At 42.2% G+C, this 22,064-nt stretch overlaps 1 protein-coding gene and 4 non-coding genes across 5 annotated transcripts; 3 read left to right on the top strand and 2 right to left on the bottom strand.

Moving 5' to 3' along the window:
- The first annotated feature begins 103 nt into the window (after positions 1–103).
- Positions 104–5,842, top strand: ifitm5 (interferon induced transmembrane protein 5). Its single transcript, XM_033968301.2, has 5 exons — positions 104–238; positions 1,487–1,610; positions 2,276–2,298; positions 2,424–2,756; positions 4,000–5,842. The coding sequence occupies exons 1-5, from the start codon at positions 140–142 to the stop codon at positions 4,216–4,218; spliced, it is 798 nt and encodes a 265-aa protein (XP_033824192.1). The 5' UTR covers positions 104–139; the 3' UTR covers positions 4,219–5,842.
- Positions 5,843–6,978: 1,136 nt separating this feature from the next.
- On the bottom strand, positions 6,979–7,097 carry LOC117372939 (5S ribosomal RNA). The gene has a single exon (XR_004541549.1). It is a non-coding gene; the product is annotated as a 5S ribosomal RNA (ribosomal RNA).
- A 346-nt stretch (positions 7,098–7,443) lies between these two features.
- Positions 7,444–7,562, top strand: LOC117372938 (5S ribosomal RNA). The gene has a single exon (XR_004541548.1). It is a non-coding gene; the product is annotated as a 5S ribosomal RNA (ribosomal RNA).
- A 2,323-nt stretch (positions 7,563–9,885) lies between these two features.
- LOC117372937 (5S ribosomal RNA) lies at positions 9,886–10,004 on the bottom strand. The gene has a single exon (XR_004541547.1). It is a non-coding gene; the product is annotated as a 5S ribosomal RNA (ribosomal RNA).
- Positions 10,005–10,350: 346 nt separating this feature from the next.
- Positions 10,351–10,469, top strand: LOC117372936 (5S ribosomal RNA). The gene has a single exon (XR_004541546.1). It is a non-coding gene; the product is annotated as a 5S ribosomal RNA (ribosomal RNA).
- The last annotated feature ends 11,595 nt before the right edge of the window (positions 10,470–22,064 follow it).

Genomic DNA, 22,064 nt, shown 5'->3' with positions numbered 1-22,064 from the left:
AGGGAGAAGATACAACTACTACTACTGTTACTGCTACTAGTACTGGTACTACTACTGACAAAATGTACCCAGCTGAGTATTACCCATTACAGGGCGGGCCAGTCCCACAATAGTGAATGTGAACCAGGAGATCAGGCCCATGGAGATGCCCAGGGACCACCTTATCTGGTCTCTTTTCAATTTTCTGTACTGTAACCCCTTCTGCCTGGGACTGGCGGCCCTCATCAGCTCTGTCAGGGTAAGTACTGCTAACATTTAAGTACACAGCACTGATGACATGAACTGAAATGTAATGTAACTCTGAATATGACCCACACATAAAAAGATGCTGTATTCCTGAGTTCCATGTTGATGATGAGTAAACCTACAATGATTCATACATTAACATAGTTAATGTATTGATGTTAATAAAAGCACATTTAATTTGAATGATATTTTGCTTTTCTTTTTTTTATTAATTAAAAAAATAATTTGTCAATCAGCAGTGTCAGATCATACATCTGTAATTATATCTTTATTTAATTATGACAATGTATGAATTAAAATGAGTAGGGATATGAACATTTATGAACAAAGCAGCATGTTATGTGCTTTAAAGGCACAGTATGTAACTTTCTGCAGGTGGCATGATTCAATGAAAAGAGAAAGTTAAATCCGTACTTCAGAGTGGATGGATTAGGTTTAGTATTGAAGACAGATGTTTAAAATTGGATTGTATAAGCTGTTATCTAAAGATTTCGCTGCCTCCTTCTCTCCTGCCTCCTTCCTCAGCTTTCTCAGCTTTTTCACAGCTTTCAGACTCTGCTTGTGCCTTAACTGCACAAAGCACCAAATCAAACACTGTGGGACACCACCTAAGCTTTTAGCCACTTTTTACTTTTTGACAATCCCTCTCGTATTGTCAATGTTATAAAAGAGGACTGGGGCTCCACAGAGAACCACTAACACAGGTGTCTGACACAAGGGAGCAGTATTTCTAAAATGTGAGTTAATTACAAGTATGGCATAAAAGTAGGACAGTTATTATAGTCTAATAAACATTTGACAGTTTTAGATCTTGGAGAGAAGAAGCAAAAGTAATCTGAAAAGAAGCTAAATCATATTTGCTTATTAAAACAAAAACACATGGATCAGTTCATTTTAAGCGATATGGAAAAGTGCCCTTTTTTCAAGTTGAGCACCTGCCCAAAATGTCTGTGCACGTTCCTGGTAAGGTCTGTGGACATGCAAACCCGCTCAGGAGTAAGGAGGCAAGCTTTTACACACCATAACCATAATAAAATAATAATTTAAAAAAACATTATTTTGGCTTTAAGTATTACTTTTTCATTCAAGATTAGTTTTAAGAACCTGATCTCCTGAACCTGAAAGGTACTTTTTTAGAGTGGACGTGTTTTGACCACGCATGCTTTTAAAATTGCAATGTTTCTTTTCATATATTGTCACATAATTAATCGAGCTGGCTGATCTTTTTGTTCCTCTCCAGGCACGGGACAAGAAGGTGATGAGGGATATTGAAGGAGCTCGTACTCATGGGAAAACTGCTTGGAATCTGAACATCATCTCCACTGGGCTCTTGTGTCTCATAACTGTGATTACTATTATAACCTGCCTCACTATCTAGATATTACTAACGGTATTACCCCTATTAGTGAAATTCTGAGTTTGTGAGTTTGGCCTGGGGGGGGCAAACTCTACCTGCTTCACTACCTGTTACTGCTACTAATATAAATCATAATTTTCAAGTAGCCTATAAACCATAGGCTACTTGAAAATTATGGCATGGCAGTTGTACGTCTGTAATAGGTTTCTAACAAATCCACTGCATTTGGCTCAGGCTTTGACTCACACAAAAGAATACAAAAGAAATAACTTTTCTTCTTGTAGTGTTTTGCCACAGGGGAGCACCATTGAGTTACATATATATAAGATCAACAGTGCTTTGATATTGTGATTTATATACTTGAGCTACTTTTTGCTTCAACTTGTGTCATGTTATTTTGAAATAAAGCAGTACTCCTACATTAATAAAGTTCTGCACTGTGCTAAAAATAACAAACTTTGTGGTTCAAATGACTGCCTGCCTCTGTGGACAACACTGTTTTATGGTTGTGTTGTGATGATGCCTTAATAATCATTTGTGTCGTCTTGTTGGTAGGTCTAAATAAAAGTATAGTTTATTTTTCTCAAATGTGAAAACCACCAGTATGGGTAGTGCAATGTTGAAATCACACAAGTCTCAACAAGTTGCAATTCCCAATAAAAACAATTTTAGCCAAGGTCTTTGGCATGTTCCTGGTAACATTCCTGTTCTATGGAAAGTCCTGCCTCTGGAGCATTCAGTCATTGGTGCTGTTGTTTGTATAAACCAGGAGCGCACTGTTTCATAGGAAATGGAAACCAAATCTTTGTGTGGCAGATAGAAACTCACAGCACTGGTACTTCCTCTCCTACCTGCATCAGAGACAGAAGCTACGACCACCACTGCTACTACTACTACTGCTACTACTACTACTACTACTACCACTATTACAAAGCTATCACAAAACAACAGAATGAACATCGCGTCTGACAGTGTCCCATTACAGGATAACATGTATTACAGCGACGGGGAACATGCTGTAATGGTTCAACAGCACACAAGAGTGAACGTGGCCCGGGAGATGCCCAAAGACCACATCATCTGGTCTCTTTGCTGTTTCCTCTACTTTAACCCCTGCTGCCTGGGACTGGCTGCACTCATCTGCTCTGTCAAGGTAAGTACTACTAAGATTTAAATGTGCACTGTGTAGCTTTTCTGGTGAAAGGTCCATCACATGCTTGTCTCTATGGAGATGTTACTGCTTTTGCCTGAAATGTTCTACAAAATGGGTGCGCACTTGTCCTGGTTTGGCCCCATTTTGAGTCGAAAGGTCCTGATCTAGTCCAGGTTTGGTTCCAGGTTTAGTCCCAGCTTTGAGTTGGTGGGTGATTGTGCAAATGTAAACACACCCTGGCATTGCACTTCTCTATCACCATGGAGACAAGCACGTGACGTCGTCTGAGCAGCCTCAAACCTCTGTCCTCTCTTGGGACAGTCCAGCCACAGCCACTCATGTGTATCAAAAGTTGTTATATCAGTCAGAAGGAAATATGTAACTTCTTTACCTGAGATAAATAACACTTTAGTGCTTCGATTGTTGATTCTGCAGAACTCCAGCTGTTTCCCAATCTTTATCCCCCCCGTTTTTTTTTACGCAACCCATGTTTGTTTTTACACAAACAGCATGTGTCTGTAATTGGTTAATCCGCCCATTAATCACGCCCTCTGGAATCGTGTAGACAGGATATGGTTCCACACCCACTTGTCTTTGCATAATTATTATTATTATTATTATTATTATTATTATTATTATTGTTTATTATTATCATTTTAATAAGTGCACAAATCAGCTCATCTTTAGTTCCAAGCAAGTCAGTTCTTTATGGTTAAATTGTGTTAAAACAAAGATCAGATTAAAGTCTAACTTGAGTAACAGAGTTTCAGACAGAGCAGTGCCCCCAGTTAGCTTACCAAATGGAAAAAATGTTGATGACGTCAGTTAGCAGAGGCAAACTGTACAAATTGTGCTCAAGTAAGAGTAACATTAAAATAATATTACTCAAGTAGTAATACAAAGTAGTGTTCCAAGAAATTACACAAGTAACTGTCAGGACATAATATCTGATTTATAATTTGAAGTAAATGTAAACTGAAGGATAAAACATTAAATAATCTGGTATTTTCAATGTACCGAAAAAATGAGAAACTACACCATATGTGAAAGAGCAGTGCAAGAAACACAAATGTTCAAATAATTTCATATTGTCAACATAAAGATCCTGTTACTTCAATACAAACATTATTCAAGTAGGAGTAAAGGTATGCTTCTAGAAAAGTACTCTGAAAAGTACAATTTATTTCAAAAGTTACTCAAGTAAATGTAACTGAGTAGTACCCCGCCCTCCCTCTCTCTCCAGGCACGGGACAGGAAGTTGTTGGGGGACATTGAAGCTGCGCGGAAACATGGATCGACCGCTCAGACTCTGAACATCATTTCCACTGTGTTTTTCTGTATCTTCATCCTCATCATGGTTATAGTCGTAGCAGTTTTGTTCACTCAGTTTGTTAAGATTATGAACATGATAAATGATGGAAGGAACTATGATGGTTATGACAGAGGAGGCTACAGTGGCTGAACACAAAACATTTGAAATAATCGCGGGGTCTGCAGTCGACTGGAGAAAAAGCTTATTATGGATGTCTATGTATCTGACTAAGCTACAATTCATGCAAAAAAATGTGCTGGAAACAATATAATTATATAAAGACAGATTCAATTCAATTTAATCTGCCTTTTTACATATAAATACCAAAAAATAACAAATGTTCAGCTAACCCTCTAACTCACTTTTCTGCTGTTGTCCCATATAAATTGTAAGACTAAGACTCCATCAACCGATTAATCGACTAAAGGACTAAAGGCCTATTTTTTGTTTTATGTATATATAAATGGCTACAATAAGTGAATGGGTCTAGTCACTAAGAAATGATCAGATTCAACATTTGTGCATTTACTTCTTTAGATATTTCATGAGAAAGTACAATGTAAACAACAGAAAAGCCTTCCTCTTGACCCTCGTCTGGAAGTATGACACCATCACATTCTGCAATCTGAAAAACGCCAACAAGGATTTCACCAGCTCCCTCCCTATTATGATACAGTATGATATTTTGAGTGCAAATTACTATGGCAACAGTCTTAGCATTTCATCATTCTGATCAGTTAAAAATGGACTTTTGGAGTAATAAGTTCACACAGATTTGGAAACCTATTAAAGCATGAAACGTTAAGACCCTGATAAAGACTTAATTCACTTACTTTATTTTTCTGGTCATTTTTATTGATACATTTGTTTTTCACAAAGCTGAATGTCATCGTGAAAGAGCTCAAAAGTAGCCTCAGGTCTCAAACTATAAGAAAATGTAGTGGAGTCAAAAGTCCAGATATCTGCTGTCAAATGTAAAGTAAAAGCAAAAAGTACAGATAACTAAAAATGGCATTTAAAGCCCATGCATGTACATTTTTGCTAAAATTAGACAAAAATAAAAGCTTTTTTCATTTTGGATTGTTTTATAGCACTGAAAAACAGAGAAAAACATGTATCCTTGTGAGTGGGCTTGTATCTCCACAAACCTGACTCTTACTTGGCCTGAAGGAGGGCCTCTTTCTGCTTGTTTCCATGGAAATGTTCTTCCTTTGGCTATAATCATCCATAGTATTGGATAAAATGTATCCATCTTCATAGTGAATGTTCTGAAGCAGTGTTTTAACTTTCTATTTCCACAGAATCATACAGTTGACCTTCCATTCCCAGTTACATACTATCATTTAAAGTAAAGTACTCACAGCTGAAAATATAGTAACCTACTTTTACTTTTGTACTGGTTTAAACTAACGTAGGCTAGGCTTTTTAACATGCTCTTTAACATGCTCAAAAGGTGTCAATATTTCACACTGGTTTTGAGAAAGATTTTTAAAAGTGAGTGTATCCAAAGTTGTGTTTAATAAAAGATTTGTGTTGATGTTATGGAAACAGAAACAGAAAGACTGCATTTCTCCTGAACCACAAGTCCAACAAAGGTAGTGAAGACGTGCTGTAACCTGTTGCAGCCTGGGAACTGCCAAATCAGCCTGGGAACTGCCATGGTAACACGCCCACTGACAAACTTAAAGCAAAGATAACCATCTCTGGCAAATATTTGCACACTTTTTAAACAGACAACTTTAGAAAAAGCCAAAAGAAAACCGGTTTGGAGCCCAGGCAAAAGATAAACAACCTTTGGCATTCAGACAATTCAATTAAAACAATGTAAGAACAGATCTGTCTGATCAAAAAAATAATAAAGACAATTTTAATTTAATTTAATAGGCCCTAATAGGCTATGCAAAATTGCACTTTATCTTTCTTTCCTCCTTTGAAAATATCAAATTCAAACATGGATGAAAGAAATTGACCACAACATAGCGGTATTTATTTAGTCTGTTATGAACTGAAAGTAGGAAACTGAAACTTCCGCCATAGTTATTTATTTATTTATTTATTTTATTCAAATATACAATGGCATAAACAAGAACATTGCAGTGGCTTAAGTATTTACATTTACATTCACAGGGCAGATGTAATATTGTCACTATGTATAAAACAGTTACACGATAATAACGTGAGTTTGAAAAACTCTACCACCTTTATAATAACAAAGTAACATCCAGAAACACAGTAATCTGTTGCGAAATGCTTTATAACCCTAGTGAGTAGTTTGACTTTCAAACACTACTCTAAACGACAAAAGAAAAATGTGAACGCGTATGTCCATACGTTCGTTTTGAATACCATTGTTCCCTCCTGCACCGTGCAGCAGCAGAGTGGCGCAGCGGAAGCGTGCTGGGCCCATAACCCAGAGGTCGATGGATCGAAACCATCCTCTGCTATCCCTTTTCCCATTTTAGTTTTTTATCTTTGCCCACAGATCATTTTGACAAAACGACACATATATGACGGTTTTAAAATGTTATAAATACTTGTATAACATTGTATACATGTTATAAATACATGTATACAATGTTATAAATACATGCATCTACTATTTTTGTAAATGAGCTTACCATGAAGTTAAAGTCAAGTTTATTAACTAGACTAACGTCATTTTATTGTCCGAATAAAATATATTACTACTAGAGACAAACCTGTAAACTCGGGGTCATAAAAGTGTACAACAATCAATATCAATGTTACATCTGGCTCCATCTTCTGGTTGATGTTAAACAATGATCAGATTATGAGACAATGTGAACACGTGGAATCTTGAGTCATCTTAACGCCAGCGTTATACACTCTTGTTGTGTTTACAGGAATAAATCCACTTGTAATCATACACAAAAGAGAAGAAAAATAAAATGCTTACAGCACCTGGTATTCCCAGGCGGTCTCCCATCCAAGTACTAACCAGGCCCGACCCTGCTTAGCTTCCGAGATCAGACGAGATCGGGCGTGTTCAGAGTGGTATGGCCGTAAGCGAGAGAACATGAATGTGACACTGTTTTTATATCTATATTCAAGTCTATGAAGAGAAGTACATGCAGCTTTAGACATCCACAATAAGCAAAATCCCTGGATCGAATGCAGAGCATGCATTTCCCCATGAGGTTCAATAAAGTATACCTTTACTTTAATAACAAATAGAACAGAATAAAGTAAAAGGGCTGAACTGTGCTGTAGATAACAACTGAGAAATGGAAAAAACACAAAGTGTGTCTCCAAACAGTCACTCTCACATTTGAGCATTTGATTTTCTTTTGGTTTAAAACGTAAATTTCAGTGTCAAGAGTAGATATAAAAAGAATCTCCACCAGTGAGTCCCTCGCTTACGGCCATACCACTCTGAACACGCCCGATCTCGTCTGATCTCGGAAGCTAAGCAGGGTCGGGCCTGGTTAGTACTTGGATGGGAGACCGCCTGGGAATACCAGGTGCTGTAAGCTTTTGTCTTTGCTTTCTTTTTTAAACTCTTATCTAAAGTTATTATTATTGTTCTGAGTGAAAACAAACACAATAGCCTGACTACATGACTGTCATGTTCTTTTGTACAAATTACTGTTACTACTGCACTCCTGCAATATGACCAGAAGAGGGAGCTGTTCTGATTTGTTTCTACATTTTAAAACTCTCTTGGGCTTACTGGGTTCATGTGTTTTGTTTGTTTTTTATATCTGATGGAGTTAAATTATGAACCAAAAAACATAACAGATTGTTACATGGTTGAAAGTAAAGAAAAAAAAAAAAAAAGAGTCAAATAACCATGTGTACCTAAAGAATGCCACTGCTGCAGTTACTATTTAGCAGTGGCGGCCGTGCAGTTCACCGTTGGGCCTTCGGTGACATCCCATTTACACATTACAGCATCACCTTAGCATGCATTGCATTCATAATTAAGTGTTGCTTGACTAGCCTGTTAAGTTCACAAATATTGTCAAGAATTCAAAATATAAATGCGATTTAAAGATGCCAAACAAAATGCCACCAAAATTACGCTATGTGAGCTTAAACAAGTCTGTCCAATAAACTGCTCAATGTCACTGTTTTGTTATTGTCTGGTCGGTGTCTTATATGAAACAAATACAACAACAAATAACTGAAAATGTGGCGCACCTGAAATTGAATGAACTTTAGTGCAGTTTTAACTGAGTCTTCAATGTGTCACATTATTATTGCCTGTTTGCTGAGCTGCATATCCACTCGAGTGTTTCCAAACATTTTTAAAAGCATCGTAGCCATACAGCCATACAACAGCAGTACAATGTGCAGTGTTTCTCAGAAGCTCTGAGCCACGGGTACCGTTCATAGTTGCTCGTCTGGAAATGACGGACAAACCCTTTTCCTTGCTGGGACAGGTTAGGTAGCGCAGGGGTTGGTCTTAAAAAAATGGCGTGGAAAGTATATCTGCAACCAGATCAATCTCTCTCTCTCTTCTCCTCCTTCAGCCATTGTGGGTTAAAAATATACCAATAGCTGTTGGATCTCCGGGTTTAGTTTGATACAGTGTGAAAGGCGGCAGTTTGGATACACATTCGCATACACATTGACATTCCGCAATCACAGGACACGTACATGTCCAGTTTGCGTAGGACCTTCTAGCTGACCCTGAAATGCAGAATTGAGATCTGATTGGCTATTGAAACTGACTGTGTCTGTGTGTACTTACAGTGGACAGGGCCTGCTTTTTTTACTCTAAAGGCCCCAGGAAAATTAAATTTGCCTGACAACACAAGCTAGCTGAAATATAATTGAATAAAAACTCCACCACAACAAACAACATTGGAAGCCACTCAACGAGGTGGATATAATATGTCATATTAAAGAGAACAGATAATATTTTTGTTTACATATTTATGAAAATAAAATAAATTCACTTTTCTGAGCATGTTTAGGCCAGCAGAGAAGGCCTTGTTGGCCCTGACGGCCCGCCACTGCTATTTAGCCCCTATAACTCACTTTAAGCCACAAGCTGCACAATATGTCACAATCAAATCAAAAATGCAGTTTGATTTGGTCAAAGAACAATATATCATGTTTTTTTAAGTTTTGTAATTTCGGCCTCTACAAACATGCTCTGAAATATGAACTGATGAACTAATACAAGAATCCCACATATTTCAGTCTTGTCTCAAATGTTAATGCGAATAAAGAGAACAATGAAGCAACAGACTCTACAGAACGAAGAGAGTCCTGAGATGTGCATGTTGACAGCTTTAGTTATGAAATAGCTACAATTGGGGAAAAAAATCACCTCGAACGTTATATTTGCCTATTGGTATTCAAATTGAAAGATTAATTCCTTACTTCATTCAATCTAAACAGAAATGAATGGCTGCAACGATGACACCTTGGCTCTTCTTCTATTAAATAATAAATAATTAAAAATAGCATATGTACATAATTTACGTGCAAAGACAGAGGTGGAAGTTCGGTCCATGGTGTAGCCTATAAACCAGAGAACACTGATAAATTGTACATAAAGTGGGATATTGCAGTTTAACGATTCAGTATTTGGGCAGGTTAAATTTGATCCGTGGCTAAACCTCTTTAATACCAGTAGAGGGCGCTGTTTACCTTCGATGCACTGTGCCAGTTCTTTTCATATTATCAGAACAGCTCCCTCTTCTGGTCATGTTGCAGGAGTGCAGTAGTAACAGTAATTTGTACAAAAGAACATGACAGTCATGTAGTCAGGCTATTGTGTTTGTTTTCACTCAAAACAACAATAATAACTTTAGATAAGAGTTTTAAAAAGAAAGCAAAGACAAAAGCTTACAGCACCTGGTATTCCCAGGCGGTCTCCCATCCAAGTACTAACCAGGCCCGACCCTGCTTAGCTTCCGAGATCAGACGAGATCGGGCGTGTTCAGAGTGGTATGGCCGTAAGCGAGGGACTCACTGGTGGGGATTCTTTTTATATCTACTCTTGACACTGAAATTTACGTTTTAAACCAAAAGAAAATCAAATGCTCAAATGTGAGAGTGACTGTTTGGAGACACACTTTGTGTTTTTTCCATTTCTCAGTTGTTATCTACAGCACAGTTCAGCCCTTTTACTTTATTCTGTTCTATTTGTTATTAAAGTAAAGGTATACTTTATTGAACCTCATGGGGAAATGCATCCTCTGCATTCGATCCAGGGATTTTGCTTATTGTGGATGTCTAAAGCTGCATGTACTTCTCTTCATAGACTTGAATATAGATATAAAAACAGTGTCACATTCATGTTCCCTCGCTTACGGCCATACCACTCTGAACACGCCCGATCTCGTCTGATCTCGGAAGCTAAGCAGGGTCGGGCCTGGTTAGTACTTGGATGGGAGACCGCCTGGGAATACCAGGTGCTGTAAGCTTTTGTCTGTCCTTTCTTTTTTAAACTCTTATCTAAAGTTATTATTGTTGTTTTGAGTGAAAACAAACACATTAGCCTGACTACATGACTATCATGTTCTTTTGTACAAATTACTGTTACTACTGCACTCCTGCAATATGACCAGAAGAGGGAGCTGTTCTGATTTGTTTCTACATTTTTAAACTCTCAGGCGGAGCTCTTGGGCTTACTGGGTTCATGTGTTTTGTTGGTTATGTTTTTTGGTTCATAACTTAACTCCATCAGATATAAAAGAACAGATTGTTACATGGTTGAAAGTAAAGAAAACATGAAAGAAAGTCAAAATAACCATGTGTACCTAAAGAATGCCACTGCTGCAGTTACTATTTAGCCCCTATAACTCATTTTAAGCCACAAGCTGCACAATATGTCACAATCAAATCAAAAATTCAGTTTGATTTGGTCAAAGAACAATATGTTTTAGTTCATCAGTTCATATTTCAGTCTTGTCTCAAATGTTAATGCTCTTGTAGTTGTTCACAATGTGCAGTTATTCCTAGACAATAAGAAGAAGAATACATTATTATCATTAGAAATTATTATTGCAATAATAGGAATAATGTAAGAATGTTTGTTTCTGGTGTAAGCGTCAAAGAGAACCAAGAGTCTGCATAAACTCAGAAGGTTTAATGAGTCTCACACAGGTAAAGAGAACAATGAAGCAACAGACTCTACAGTACGAAGAGAGTCCTGAGATGTGCATGTTGACAGCTTTTATATGGTCCCTCAGTGTGTGTGTGTGTTTATATCCTGGTGGGGTCCACAACCTGAGATTTGACTCACCTCATGGGGACCCATTTTGACTTGTGGGGCTCAAGGCCCCGGCCCCACAAGTCCCACCATCTAAATCAATAGAAAAAAGCATTCTAATATGCCTAGTGAATTTTTTTTTTTCAAAATTAGAAAAAGACCCCTGGAGGCCAATTTTCACGACAAAGTGTGCGACTCTAGTGGGCATTGGGTGGTACTGCAAAAGCCCCATAAGGACATTTTCTGAAATATGTGCATACGGGGCCCCACAGAGATATGATAAATTATGCACTGTGTGTTTCTATAATTATAATGAATTAATATTGGGGCCCCACAAGGATAGTGAGAAACTATAAAATGTGTGTCAATTATAATTTGTGAATATTAGAGCCTCTTAAGAAAACAGTAGTGTGTTCTTTTGATCATTCCTATAATCAAATAAATGTGAAACAATATTATAGAGATTAGTAATTATTATTGTTATACTGTATTTTATCTTCTTTTTGATTATAGTTTTGCATTTTAATAGTATGGTACTATACATTAACATGTTTACTATGGCTATACTGGTCAGTGTTCAAGTCATTGAAGAACCACTCTCTCCTTAAACAGGTCCACAGTGGTGTAAGTCAAGTTCAAGTCCCAAGTACTTTGACTCACATTTTAAGTATCTGCACCAAATTGGCAAGCGGCCCTTCACTCCTAAAGACCTGTGTAACACTTCTAATTTGAATATCAATCCTGACTAGTTAGTTGTCGGATATAATATAATAACTCAAATTCGGTTTATGTATTTTATATATTTACTATATGTATAAAAAGCAACTGCACTTCAAAATCGTTTAACAAACTTTTGACACAAAGGCATGACAAGAGTTTATTTATCAAAATGTCATAACGGCAGGTGACAACCAGGGCCGGAGCAAGACAGGACCGGAGACGAGACCAGGGAGGGCCGAGCAGGAGTAATCCATAGAGTGGGAGCCAGGCCAGGACACGGGAAGCAAGCCGGAGACCAAGACAGGACAGGAGGCGAAGACAAGGGATGGACTGTACCGGAGCTGGAGCGCAGGGTCAGGAGCAGGAACGAGCGAGAGAGCAGGAATCTGGGAAGCAGCAAAATCCGGTAAGACACGAGTAGGCAGGCAACAAGATACAAACTTGAGCAGGAACATTCACGTTTACACGCGGACGGTTTGGCTCCGAGTGTCTTCTGCCGAGCCCTCATATACTCGACAGCAGGTGGTGATGATTGCGCTAATACGCTCCAGGTGCGCACGGGAGGAGTAGGAACTCCGCCCAGCTCCGGACTCAGACAGGTAGGGGAGGGGGAGAGCACACAGGGAGACCGAAAATGCAGGCAGCATGACACAAAAAATACCAAAGAGAAGCGATGTGTGGATCCACATTACTATGTGGGACAGGTGCTGTTTGGAAAGGGGTGGCTTCAATATGAAAAAATAATGATGGATCCATCCATCCATTTTCTTCCGCTTATCCGGGGCCGGGTCGCAGGGGCAGCAGTCTAAGCAGGGACTCCCAGACATCCCTCACGCACTCCAGCTCCTCCTGTGGGACCCCAAGACGTTCCCAGGCCAGCCGAGAGACATAGTCCCTCCAGCGTGTCCTGGGTCTTCCCGGGGGCCTCCTCCTGGTGGGACATGCCCAGAACACCTCCCTAGGGAGGCATCCAGGAGGCATCCTGAGCAGTTTTGAGTTAAGAACTCAAAACTCACCTGTTCAAAATCGCTTTTAATGCTTGATTTTATGTTGTAAATTTTTGTGATATTTTATTATTGTATCCACTGTGAAGCGACTTTGAGTGTCCTGAAAAGCGCTATATAAATAAAATGTATTATTATTATTATTATTATAGATGCCTGAGCCACCTCAGCTGGCTCCTCTCAATGTGTAGGAGCAGCGGCTCTACTCCGAGCTCCTCCTCCGACCTCTGGGGTAGGTGCTGTGTTAACTCTGGCTAAGCTGCATTTGATGTGTGTGTTGAGGGTGGACACTTATCTTGAAATGAACAGAAGTACAATGCTTGATGTTGTTTTGTAAGGAGAGGAGTGTTTTATGGGAAGTAATATGGTTGTAATTGTGTGTGTGTGTGTGTGTCTGTGCGTCGTATGGTTCTTGACTGTTACGGTTGAAAATTTTGGCTCTTTGTACCTAACTTGTTCGCCACCCCTGGTATAAATGATGGCGAGCATTCACAATGCATGGATGCTGACAACTCTGCCGGTCCATCTCTGGACAACATCTCAGAGGCAGGAACTGAGGAGGAGTGAGCAAAAGAAAGTAAGACAGTAAAAGAAAGATGAGAAAAAGGGGGAAATGGAGTGAAGGAGGAGAGCGAAAAGACATAAGAGAAAAAGAATGGAGTCAGGGAGAGAGAGTATGTGGATGAGTGAAAAACAACTGTTGCAGCACAGTGCAGTTAATAATGCAGGTTTTTTTTTACCTGTATTTTACTTTTACAGGTTTTTTTTCCTTTTGTTTTGTTAACTGCATAATATTCAATACTGCTTAAGGGCAGTAAGTTGCATTTATGCTTAAATTGTTCAAATAAAAGGTTTTAGGATTATGTTTAAAGATTGCATTACCTAGTAATTATTCCACGTTGGTCTAAACCACCATCACTGGGCTGTAAAATGAGTCAGCAGCAGATAACCTCACTCAAACACCAATGCCTCAGTTGTACTGTGTAAACGTTAAGATTAGATAAGATTAGATTAAATTTTATTGTCATTACACATGTATCAATACAAGGTAATGAAATGTGGTTTAACATCTAATCAGAAGTGCAAGGAGCAGCAAGTGAGATATATACAGCATGTAGAGTATATACAATATAGAGAAATTGTCATGATGCCGGTTTGTCCTGTCCTACCGTGCTCTCTCCCCCTCCCCTACCTGTGTGTCTGGAGCTGGGCGGAGTGCCTGTCTCCTCCCGTGCGCACCTGGAGCGCATCTGCAATCAGCACCACCTGCGGCTGAGTATTTGAGAGCTGAGCAGACTACACTCGGCGCCAGACCGTCCGCGTGTACAACGTGAATGCCTCTAGCTTGTTTGTTTCTTGTTGCCTTTTGCATGCGCTTATTTGGATTTTGCTATCCTCCAGACTCCTGCCTCTGCTCGCCCAGCTCCAGCTCCTACATTCCTGTCCTGGTGTCGTCTCCTGCTCATCTCATCCTCCGTCCTGTCCTGCTCCCTGGCTGTCGCCTGCTCTCCGCTCTGGTCTCCGCCTGTCCTGCCTGTCCTGGTACTGTGCCCGTCCTGGTCCTGGTCCTGTTCTGCCCGTCCTCCCTGCACCGCACCTGCCTGATCCGTCTCCCGCTCCCCGGTTCCTGTACCTGCTTTTGTGAACTGTTAAAGACTGTATTCTCACTCCACCGGTAAATAAACACTGTTTAAACTCGCTCTGGTCTGCACCTTGGGTCCAAACCCGCCCGTTACGACAGAACGGTCTGGCCAATTATGGACCCAGCGGACCCAGACCCAGACCCAGACCCAGACCCAGACCCAGACCCAGACCCGGACCCGGACCCGGACCAGACATGCCGCCTCGCGCGCTCCCACCACGAGGCGGTCCTGGGGCAGCATGAACAGTCAATCCGGACTCTCCTGGAGCTTAACCAGACGCTGTCTCAGCAGGTCACGCAGCTCACCCACCAGGTGGCCGCGCTCCTCGCCTGCCGCCGCTGGAGCGCCACCACGCCCCCCGGGGCACAGATCCGGAACCCTACTCCGGGCAGCCTCACCTATGCCGAGGCTTTCTGTTTCAATGCGAGTTCCTGTTCCAGCAGTGCCCCACTCGCTTCAGTTCCGGACCCGCCAAGGTTCGATACATCTGTGGACTACTCCGGGGTAGAGCTCTCCAATGGGCGGAAGCGCGTCTTATGAAGACGCCAGTGGACAATCTGGATTTTCATGAGTTTGTGTCGGCTTTCAAGCTGGTGTTTGATCACCCGCACTATCAGGACAATGCCGCGGCCCGCCTCTTGACTCTGAGCCAGGGTCCCAGGTCAGTTGCGGACTTCACTATTGACTTCTGGACTCACGCTGCGGAGCTGGATTGGACGGATAGTGCGCTGCGGGCCGTCTTTGTGCGGGGCCTTAACAAACATTTGAAGGACGAGCTAGTCTCCCGTGACGAACCCCCCGACCTGCGGACCCTCATCACTCTCGTCAACCGGATTGACAACCGGCTATGGACCCGTCGCCAAGAGAGACGCCGGTCACCGGTCCCGTCGGAGCCACGCGCCGTCCCGCTGCCCCCGGAGGAACCTATGCAGCTGGACAGAACGCTCGTCTCGACCGAGGAGCGACAGCGGAGGCGCCGCCTGGCCGGGGCCTGTCTCTACTGCGGGGAACGAGGACACTACGTGGCCACTTGCCCGGCTCGGCCAAAAGGGGGGGCCCACCAGTAGCACTGGGAGTACTGGTGGGCGAGTCCCTTGTCCCGGATAATAATAAACTGAGGCTCAGTGCCAATTTGTGTGTTCGCACCGAAACGTTGCCTGTTTTAGCTCTTGTTGATTCTGGGGCGGAGAAAGACTTTATAGACGCTCAGTTCACCGAGCAGCTCGACATTAAGCTCGAGCCCCTTGAGCACCCCCTTGACGCCCGGGCCCTCACCGGCCGTTTCCTGACCCGCCTTACGCACGTCACAGAACCGGTCACCATGGTTCTTTCCAGCAACCACCATGAGACCCGCCAGTTCCATGTCCTGCCCTCCTCAGCCTCCCCGTTGGTCCTTGGTTACCCCTGGTTACGGGCTCACAACCCCGTTTTTGATTGGACTCGGGGCGGGATCTCGGGGTGGAGTCCCGACTGCCACGCCAAATGTCTCCAGTCCGCCCTTCCTCCGGCCGGGGGTTCCGGTTCCTCCATCGGCCCGTCCCCTGACACCCCCAATTTGTCTTCGGTGTCCCCGGAGTATCACGATCTCGCGGAGGTTTTTAGTAAGACTAAGGCTCTCTCCTTACCCCCCCACCGCCCGTACGACTGCGCCATTGACCTCCTGCCGGGGGCTCCGCTACCTTCTAGTCGGCTCTACAACCTGTCTAAGCCTGAACGCGAGGCTATAGAGGACTATATCCGGGGGTCCCTGGCCGCCGGGATCATTCGCCCGTCCACGTCCCCGGTGGGAGCGGGGTTTTTCTTCGTTTCCAAAAAGGACAAGTCCCTGCGGCCCTGTATTGACTACCGGGGCCTGAATAATATTACTGTTAAGAATAAGTATCCGCTCCCCCTCCTGGACTCCGCGTTTACCCCCCTCCATGGCGCCACCATTTTCTCGAAGCTAGACTTGCGTAGTGCTTACCACCTGGTGCGCATTAGAGAGGGAGATGAGTGGAAAACGGCTTTTAAAACACCCCTTGGACATTTTGAGTATCTTGTAATGCCCTTTGGCCTCACCAACGCCCCTGCCATTTTTCAAGCTTTAATTAATGACGTACTCCGCCATTTTCTCAACCGGTTCGTTTTTGTGTATCTAGACGATATCCTGATTTTTTCTCGGTCCCCCCAAGAGCATCACCACCATGTTCGCCTGGTCCTCCAGCGTCTCCTGGAGAATAGACTATTTGTAAAAGCGGAGAAATGTCAGTTCCACTCCCCGGAAGTCAGTTTTTTGGGTTTCATTGTGGGGCGGGGGCAGGTTAGGGCCGACCCTGAAAAAATCCAAGCAGTCTCAGAGTGGCCCGTCCCTACCACCCGGAAGCAGCTTCAGAGATTTATCGGCTTCGCCAATTTCTACCGCCGCTTTATTAGGGATTTTAGCCGAGTGATCTCACCCCTCACTAAACTCACGTCTCCTTCCTTGCAGTTTACCTGGTCTCCCGAGGCGCAGGCGGCCTTCGAACGACTGAAGATCCTTTTCACCTCCGCCCCCATCCTGCACCAGCCCGACCCGTCCCGGCAGTTCATTGTGGAGGTGGACGCCTCTGACTCGGGGGTGGGGGCCGTGTTGTCCCAGAGGTTTGAGCCCCACAACCGCCTCTGTCCATGTGCCTTTTTCTCCCGGCGGTTGTCGCCGGCCGAGGCGAACTACGACGTGGGGGACCGGGAGCTCCTGGCGGTGAAGTTGGCCCTGGAGGAGTGGCGCCACTGGTTAGAGGGGACGGAAGAACCGTTTGTGGTCTGGACCGACCATAAAAACCTGGAGTATATCCAGTCCGCCAAGAGACTTAACCCTCGTCAGGCTAGGTGGTCCCTGTTCTTTAGCCGGTTTAAATTCCTCCTCACCTACCGTCCTGGTTCTCGGAACGTCCGGATGCCCTCTCTCGCCAGTTTACCCTAGAGGACAGTCCAATATCGGCGGAGCCCATCATCTCGCCCTCGTGCGTGGTCGCCACCGTCCGCTGGGAGATTGAGGACACCGTCCGGGGGGCCCAAGCCAACGATCCCGACCCAGGTAACGGTCCCCCTGATAAACTATATGTCCCCGACTCTGTCAGGTCCCAGGTCCTCCAGTGGGTCCACGCCTCCCGCTTCGCTTGCCATCCCGGGGCCAGCCGCTCCCTCTCGCTACTGAAGAGGCACTTCTGGTGGCCCACTATGGACACTGACACCCGGGCCTATGTCGCGGCCTGCCAGGTATGTGCCCGGGCCAAGGCCTCCCACTCACCTCCTTCTGGTCCCTTACAGCCCCTAGCAGTCCCTCGTCGGCCGTGGTCTCACATAGCCCTAGACTTTGTAACCGGTCTTCCCCCTTCCCAGGGGAACACAGTAATCCTGACCATTGTAGACCGCTTCTCCAAGGCCGCCCACTTCGTAGCCCTACCGAAGCTCCCCACCGCCCAAGAGACCGCCGCCCATCTGACCCAACACGTCTTCCGTCTCCACGGCATCCCGGTAGACATCGTCTCGGACCGGGGGGCGCAATTCACGTCCCAAGTGTGGCGGGCGTTCTGCGACGGCTTGAGGGCTACAGTCAGCCTCACGTCCGGCTTCCACCCCCAGTCGAACGGACAGACGGAGCGGACCAATCAGGACCTAGAGGAATTTGCACAGCTATACCAAGAAAGTTGGAAATTTGATATAGCAAGTCAGGCACTAACTCAACTTGATCGAACTAAGTGGAATTCTCCTCAACTGTTACCATTCACTCAGGATGTTCAGAATCTTCATTGATTTTTATCTGAGAAACAGCAGCAACACCTAAATGCCCTCACTGAAGAGTCTTCAACCTCAAACTGGAAAGACCTTGCTAAAGTGACCCTCGCACAGATTATTCTCTTCAACCGCAGAAGAGCAGGAGAGGTATCCAGAATGCCTTTGTCTGCATATTTGTCAAAGGACATGTCAGAACAGCATGAAGATGTTAGTTTGGCACTTACAGCTCTTGAACAAAAGCTTTGCAAACATTTTGTCCGCATAACAATTGTGGGAAAGAGGGGAAGAAAGGTTCCTGTTCTCCTCACTCCACTCATGAGGGAATCACTAGATGTCATGACTAAGAAACGGGAAGAATGTGGAGTCCTAGATTACAATGAATACTTATTTGCGTTGCCACATTCTGTCCATTGCATCAGGGGATCTGACTGCATCAGACAACTGGTGAATGAATGCAATGACATACAGAATCCCAAAGCACTAACTTCAACAAAACTCAGAAAGCACATTGCCACCCTATCTACTGTTCTGAATCTCAAGACAACAGAACTTGACCAGTTAGCAGATTTCCTTGGGCATAATATTGAAGTGCATAGAAAACACTACCGGCTTCCAGAGGGCACCCTCCAATTGGCAAAAATAAGTAAAGTTCTCCTTGCGATGGAACAGGGACGCCTGGGAGAATACAAAGGGAAGAGTCTGGATGAAATTCACCTTGATGTAAACGGTAAGCACCTACAGTGAAAGTCTTAATGTATCTTGTCAATTTATAAATTCACAAGTTATATTCAGCATCAATATTTGATTTTAAATCTAAAGAGATATTAACACTTTATTAATTTCACAAATTATATAGTTTATGTACACTTTGATAATCTTTTATAATTACCTTTTAGAGACTGTTCTTATTGAGAGATGCTCAGAAGAGGAAAATATGGGTGAGTTTATGGTTATAAATTTGTAATTAATTAGATCTAAATAGAACACTTATTTCATTTAAATGTGTTTTATTAATCCCTCCTGATTTGAATAAAAGCTAGAAAATCTCTTAGATTTGTTGCATGTTTAGTTAAGTCTTTTCTTGTGCTGGTCCAGTTTCTAGTATCCCTTATGAACTTGGGTCGGATGATGACAACATGACATTGATGGAAGAAGGTACTTTTTCACAAACACACGTATAGAATAATTATTTCATTCAAATTGTGCCTATTGTGCCCACAGATGCCAGAGTAACAAGTGCACAGGTGACATCCATGCAAGAATGTACTTCTACCACTAACAGCCACAGTCGGAGAAAGAGGATAAAAAAAGAGAGGTAAGTGTAGAACAGTGGTAAAACAACTTGTGTCCTTTGCACCTGGAGGAAACCTATGCAGATGAGGGGATCATTATTTTTTAAAATGCTATCTTTAACTTGAACTGAAACAAAATACTTGAGATATCAATATTCAGTGAAAAATACTTGAGATGACCCCCCTCTGAGCAAGAAGATCTCCACAAATGGATATGCCACCTTCAATTATGTTTGAGAACTGTAATGAACCACACGTCACAGGTTCTAGTCTTCATTTTTTTTGCCAATTCAGAGCACAATGCACTGTATCTTGAATTTTAGCTTTGGTTCAGCTCAAAAGCCAATTTTATACATGCAATACAAAAGCCTGAAAGTTTGAACTATAATTTCTTGTTTCAATAAAGATAATGGAGTTTGTGGAAGGAAGAGGAGAAGGAAGGTTAGAACATGTAAGTGGGATGTTTTTTGACATGTGTTTATGTGTCCATCTAGGTAAAGAAAGTGCAGTCAAAAGAAACTGGACTCCTACGGAATGTGCATTTTTCAAATGCTGAGAAGCATTTGAAAAAATGTATTATCATGAACCGGGTTCCAGGTAAGGTGGACTGTGAGCGCTGTATTGCGGCTGAACCTGAAGCCCTTGCAAACCGTGACTGGAAAGCAGTGAAATACTTCATCAAAAACCGAATAGTTGCACTCAGACGAAAAACAGAGTGAGTGGCTTCACTGGCAATTGTTCCTTTGTTCTTTGTTATTTCATATATATTATTTTTGAACAAAAAATGCATGTCGTGTTTTCTTTTTGGCTTAATGTTTTTTCTATTCAGATTTGTTCTACAGTGTAAAATAATATCTATACTGCACTGGCTGTTGATATTTTATTTTTGAGGACAAAAACATGCATAATAAATGTTTTATTGTATTAGTTTGTTTTTTTATTTGGTCCAGATAAAGTTTAAATTCAAATACTAAATGTACAACATTAACTTGAATGAAGGCACAAGGCTCTTTTTGTCAGTTGTATCTGCCTTATAAAGGCATTGTCATATTAGGGTTCATTCATTCATTTTCTGTCGCTTGTTCCCATTAGGGGTCGCGGGTGACTGGAGCCCATCCCAGTGACTTTGGGCTTTGGGTGGGGAACTCGTCATATTAGGGTTAGGTATGAGAAATATTCCACAACAATCAGCCAGCCTTATCTGTGCTTTGTTAGGTGAGAGGTGACAGGGTGCCATCAATTCAATAATGTGAAAGTTAGGTCTGTCATAGAAATGCTCCTAAGTTGTTTTGTCTAACAACAATAATTTAAATAGTTTGTGATAGCTCTAAAGATACAAAAATTGACATTTTTGTGTGGGCCCTTCAAGTACTAAATGATTGGACATTTGTGTGTGTGGACCTTTAAAGTACTAAATGATTGGACATTTGTGTGTGTGGACCTTTAAAGTACTAAATGTTTGAAACTGACCCCACAAGTGAGCAAAAAACTGGTTTGGAGAAGAGAGTTTAACATTTCATTAATCTAAAGTGGTATTATGAAAGAAGATTTTTTTGTAGGGTTGCCTGATTTTTTACAAGCCTGTAGAACCATTGGAAAGAGGGGGCCCCACAACACACAGAAATAAGTTGGGCCTCACAAGGATGAAATACAAGTATGTGTGTGTGTGTGTGTGTGTGTGTGTGTGTGTCTGTGCGTCGTATGGTTCTTGACTGTTACGGTTGAAAATTTTGGCTCTTTGTACCTAACTTGTTCGCCACCCCTGGTATAAATGATGGCGAGCATTCACAATGCATGGATGCTGACAACTCTGCCGGTCCATCTCTGGACAACATCTCAGTAAGTTCAAATAATTTCTTTCAACACAGAAGCATGTGTAATTAAGTAAGAGTAAAGTTACTTGAAAGTAATGTTACTCAAGTAAATGGGAGTGAATGTAACTGAGTATTACCCATCGCTGGCATTAATGTTTAATAAAAATCTTGTTTTGGGTAATGTGTTTCCAGGAAGAAATGAAGAAAAGAATTCCAAAGAAGAGGAAAACCACAATAAAGGCAAAGACTAAGCCAGCTCTGAAAGAAGGAGAGGAAAAGCAGGTAAAAGAGAGGGATGTTTTAGGTGTTTATGAGAAGCCTCATCAACACTGTTAGGATTAGGGTTGATCAAATATTAGACTTTTTTTTTAACTTTATCTCATCCCGCTTCTCTAAAAATTCTGTGACTATGTCGTATATAGTTATAGTTTTGTAGAGAACATGCAGCCCAATAAATTATAACCTTATAAACTCACAAATCTAAAATATTCTTATCATAAATACAATAATGTTCTGGGTATGTCTTCCTCTCGGTCTCTCTCCAACTATAGGTAGAGAGATTCTAATAGAGAATGAGA

This window comes from Periophthalmus magnuspinnatus, chromosome 6, assembly GCF_009829125.3.
Source record: "Periophthalmus magnuspinnatus isolate fPerMag1 chromosome 6, fPerMag1.2.pri, whole genome shotgun sequence".
NCBI classification, from domain to species: domain Eukaryota; kingdom Metazoa; phylum Chordata; class Actinopteri; order Gobiiformes; family Gobiidae; genus Periophthalmus; species Periophthalmus magnuspinnatus.
The sequence above is the reverse complement of the archived record's forward strand: the minus strand, read 5'-3'. Positions and strand labels throughout refer to the sequence as shown.

Coding starts and splice junctions, on each gene's coding strand:
- ifitm5 (XM_033968301.2), top strand. CDS start 140: ATGGAGATGCCCAGGGACCACCTTATCTGGTCTCTTTTCAATTTTCTG. Junction 239..1,486: donor CCCTCATCAGCTCTGTCAGG/GTAAGTACTGCT, acceptor GTTCCTCTCCAG/GCACGGGACAAGAAGGTGAT. Junction 2,757..3,999: donor CACTCATCTGCTCTGTCAAG/GTAAGTACTACT, acceptor CTCTCTCTCCAG/GCACGGGACAGGAAGTTGTT.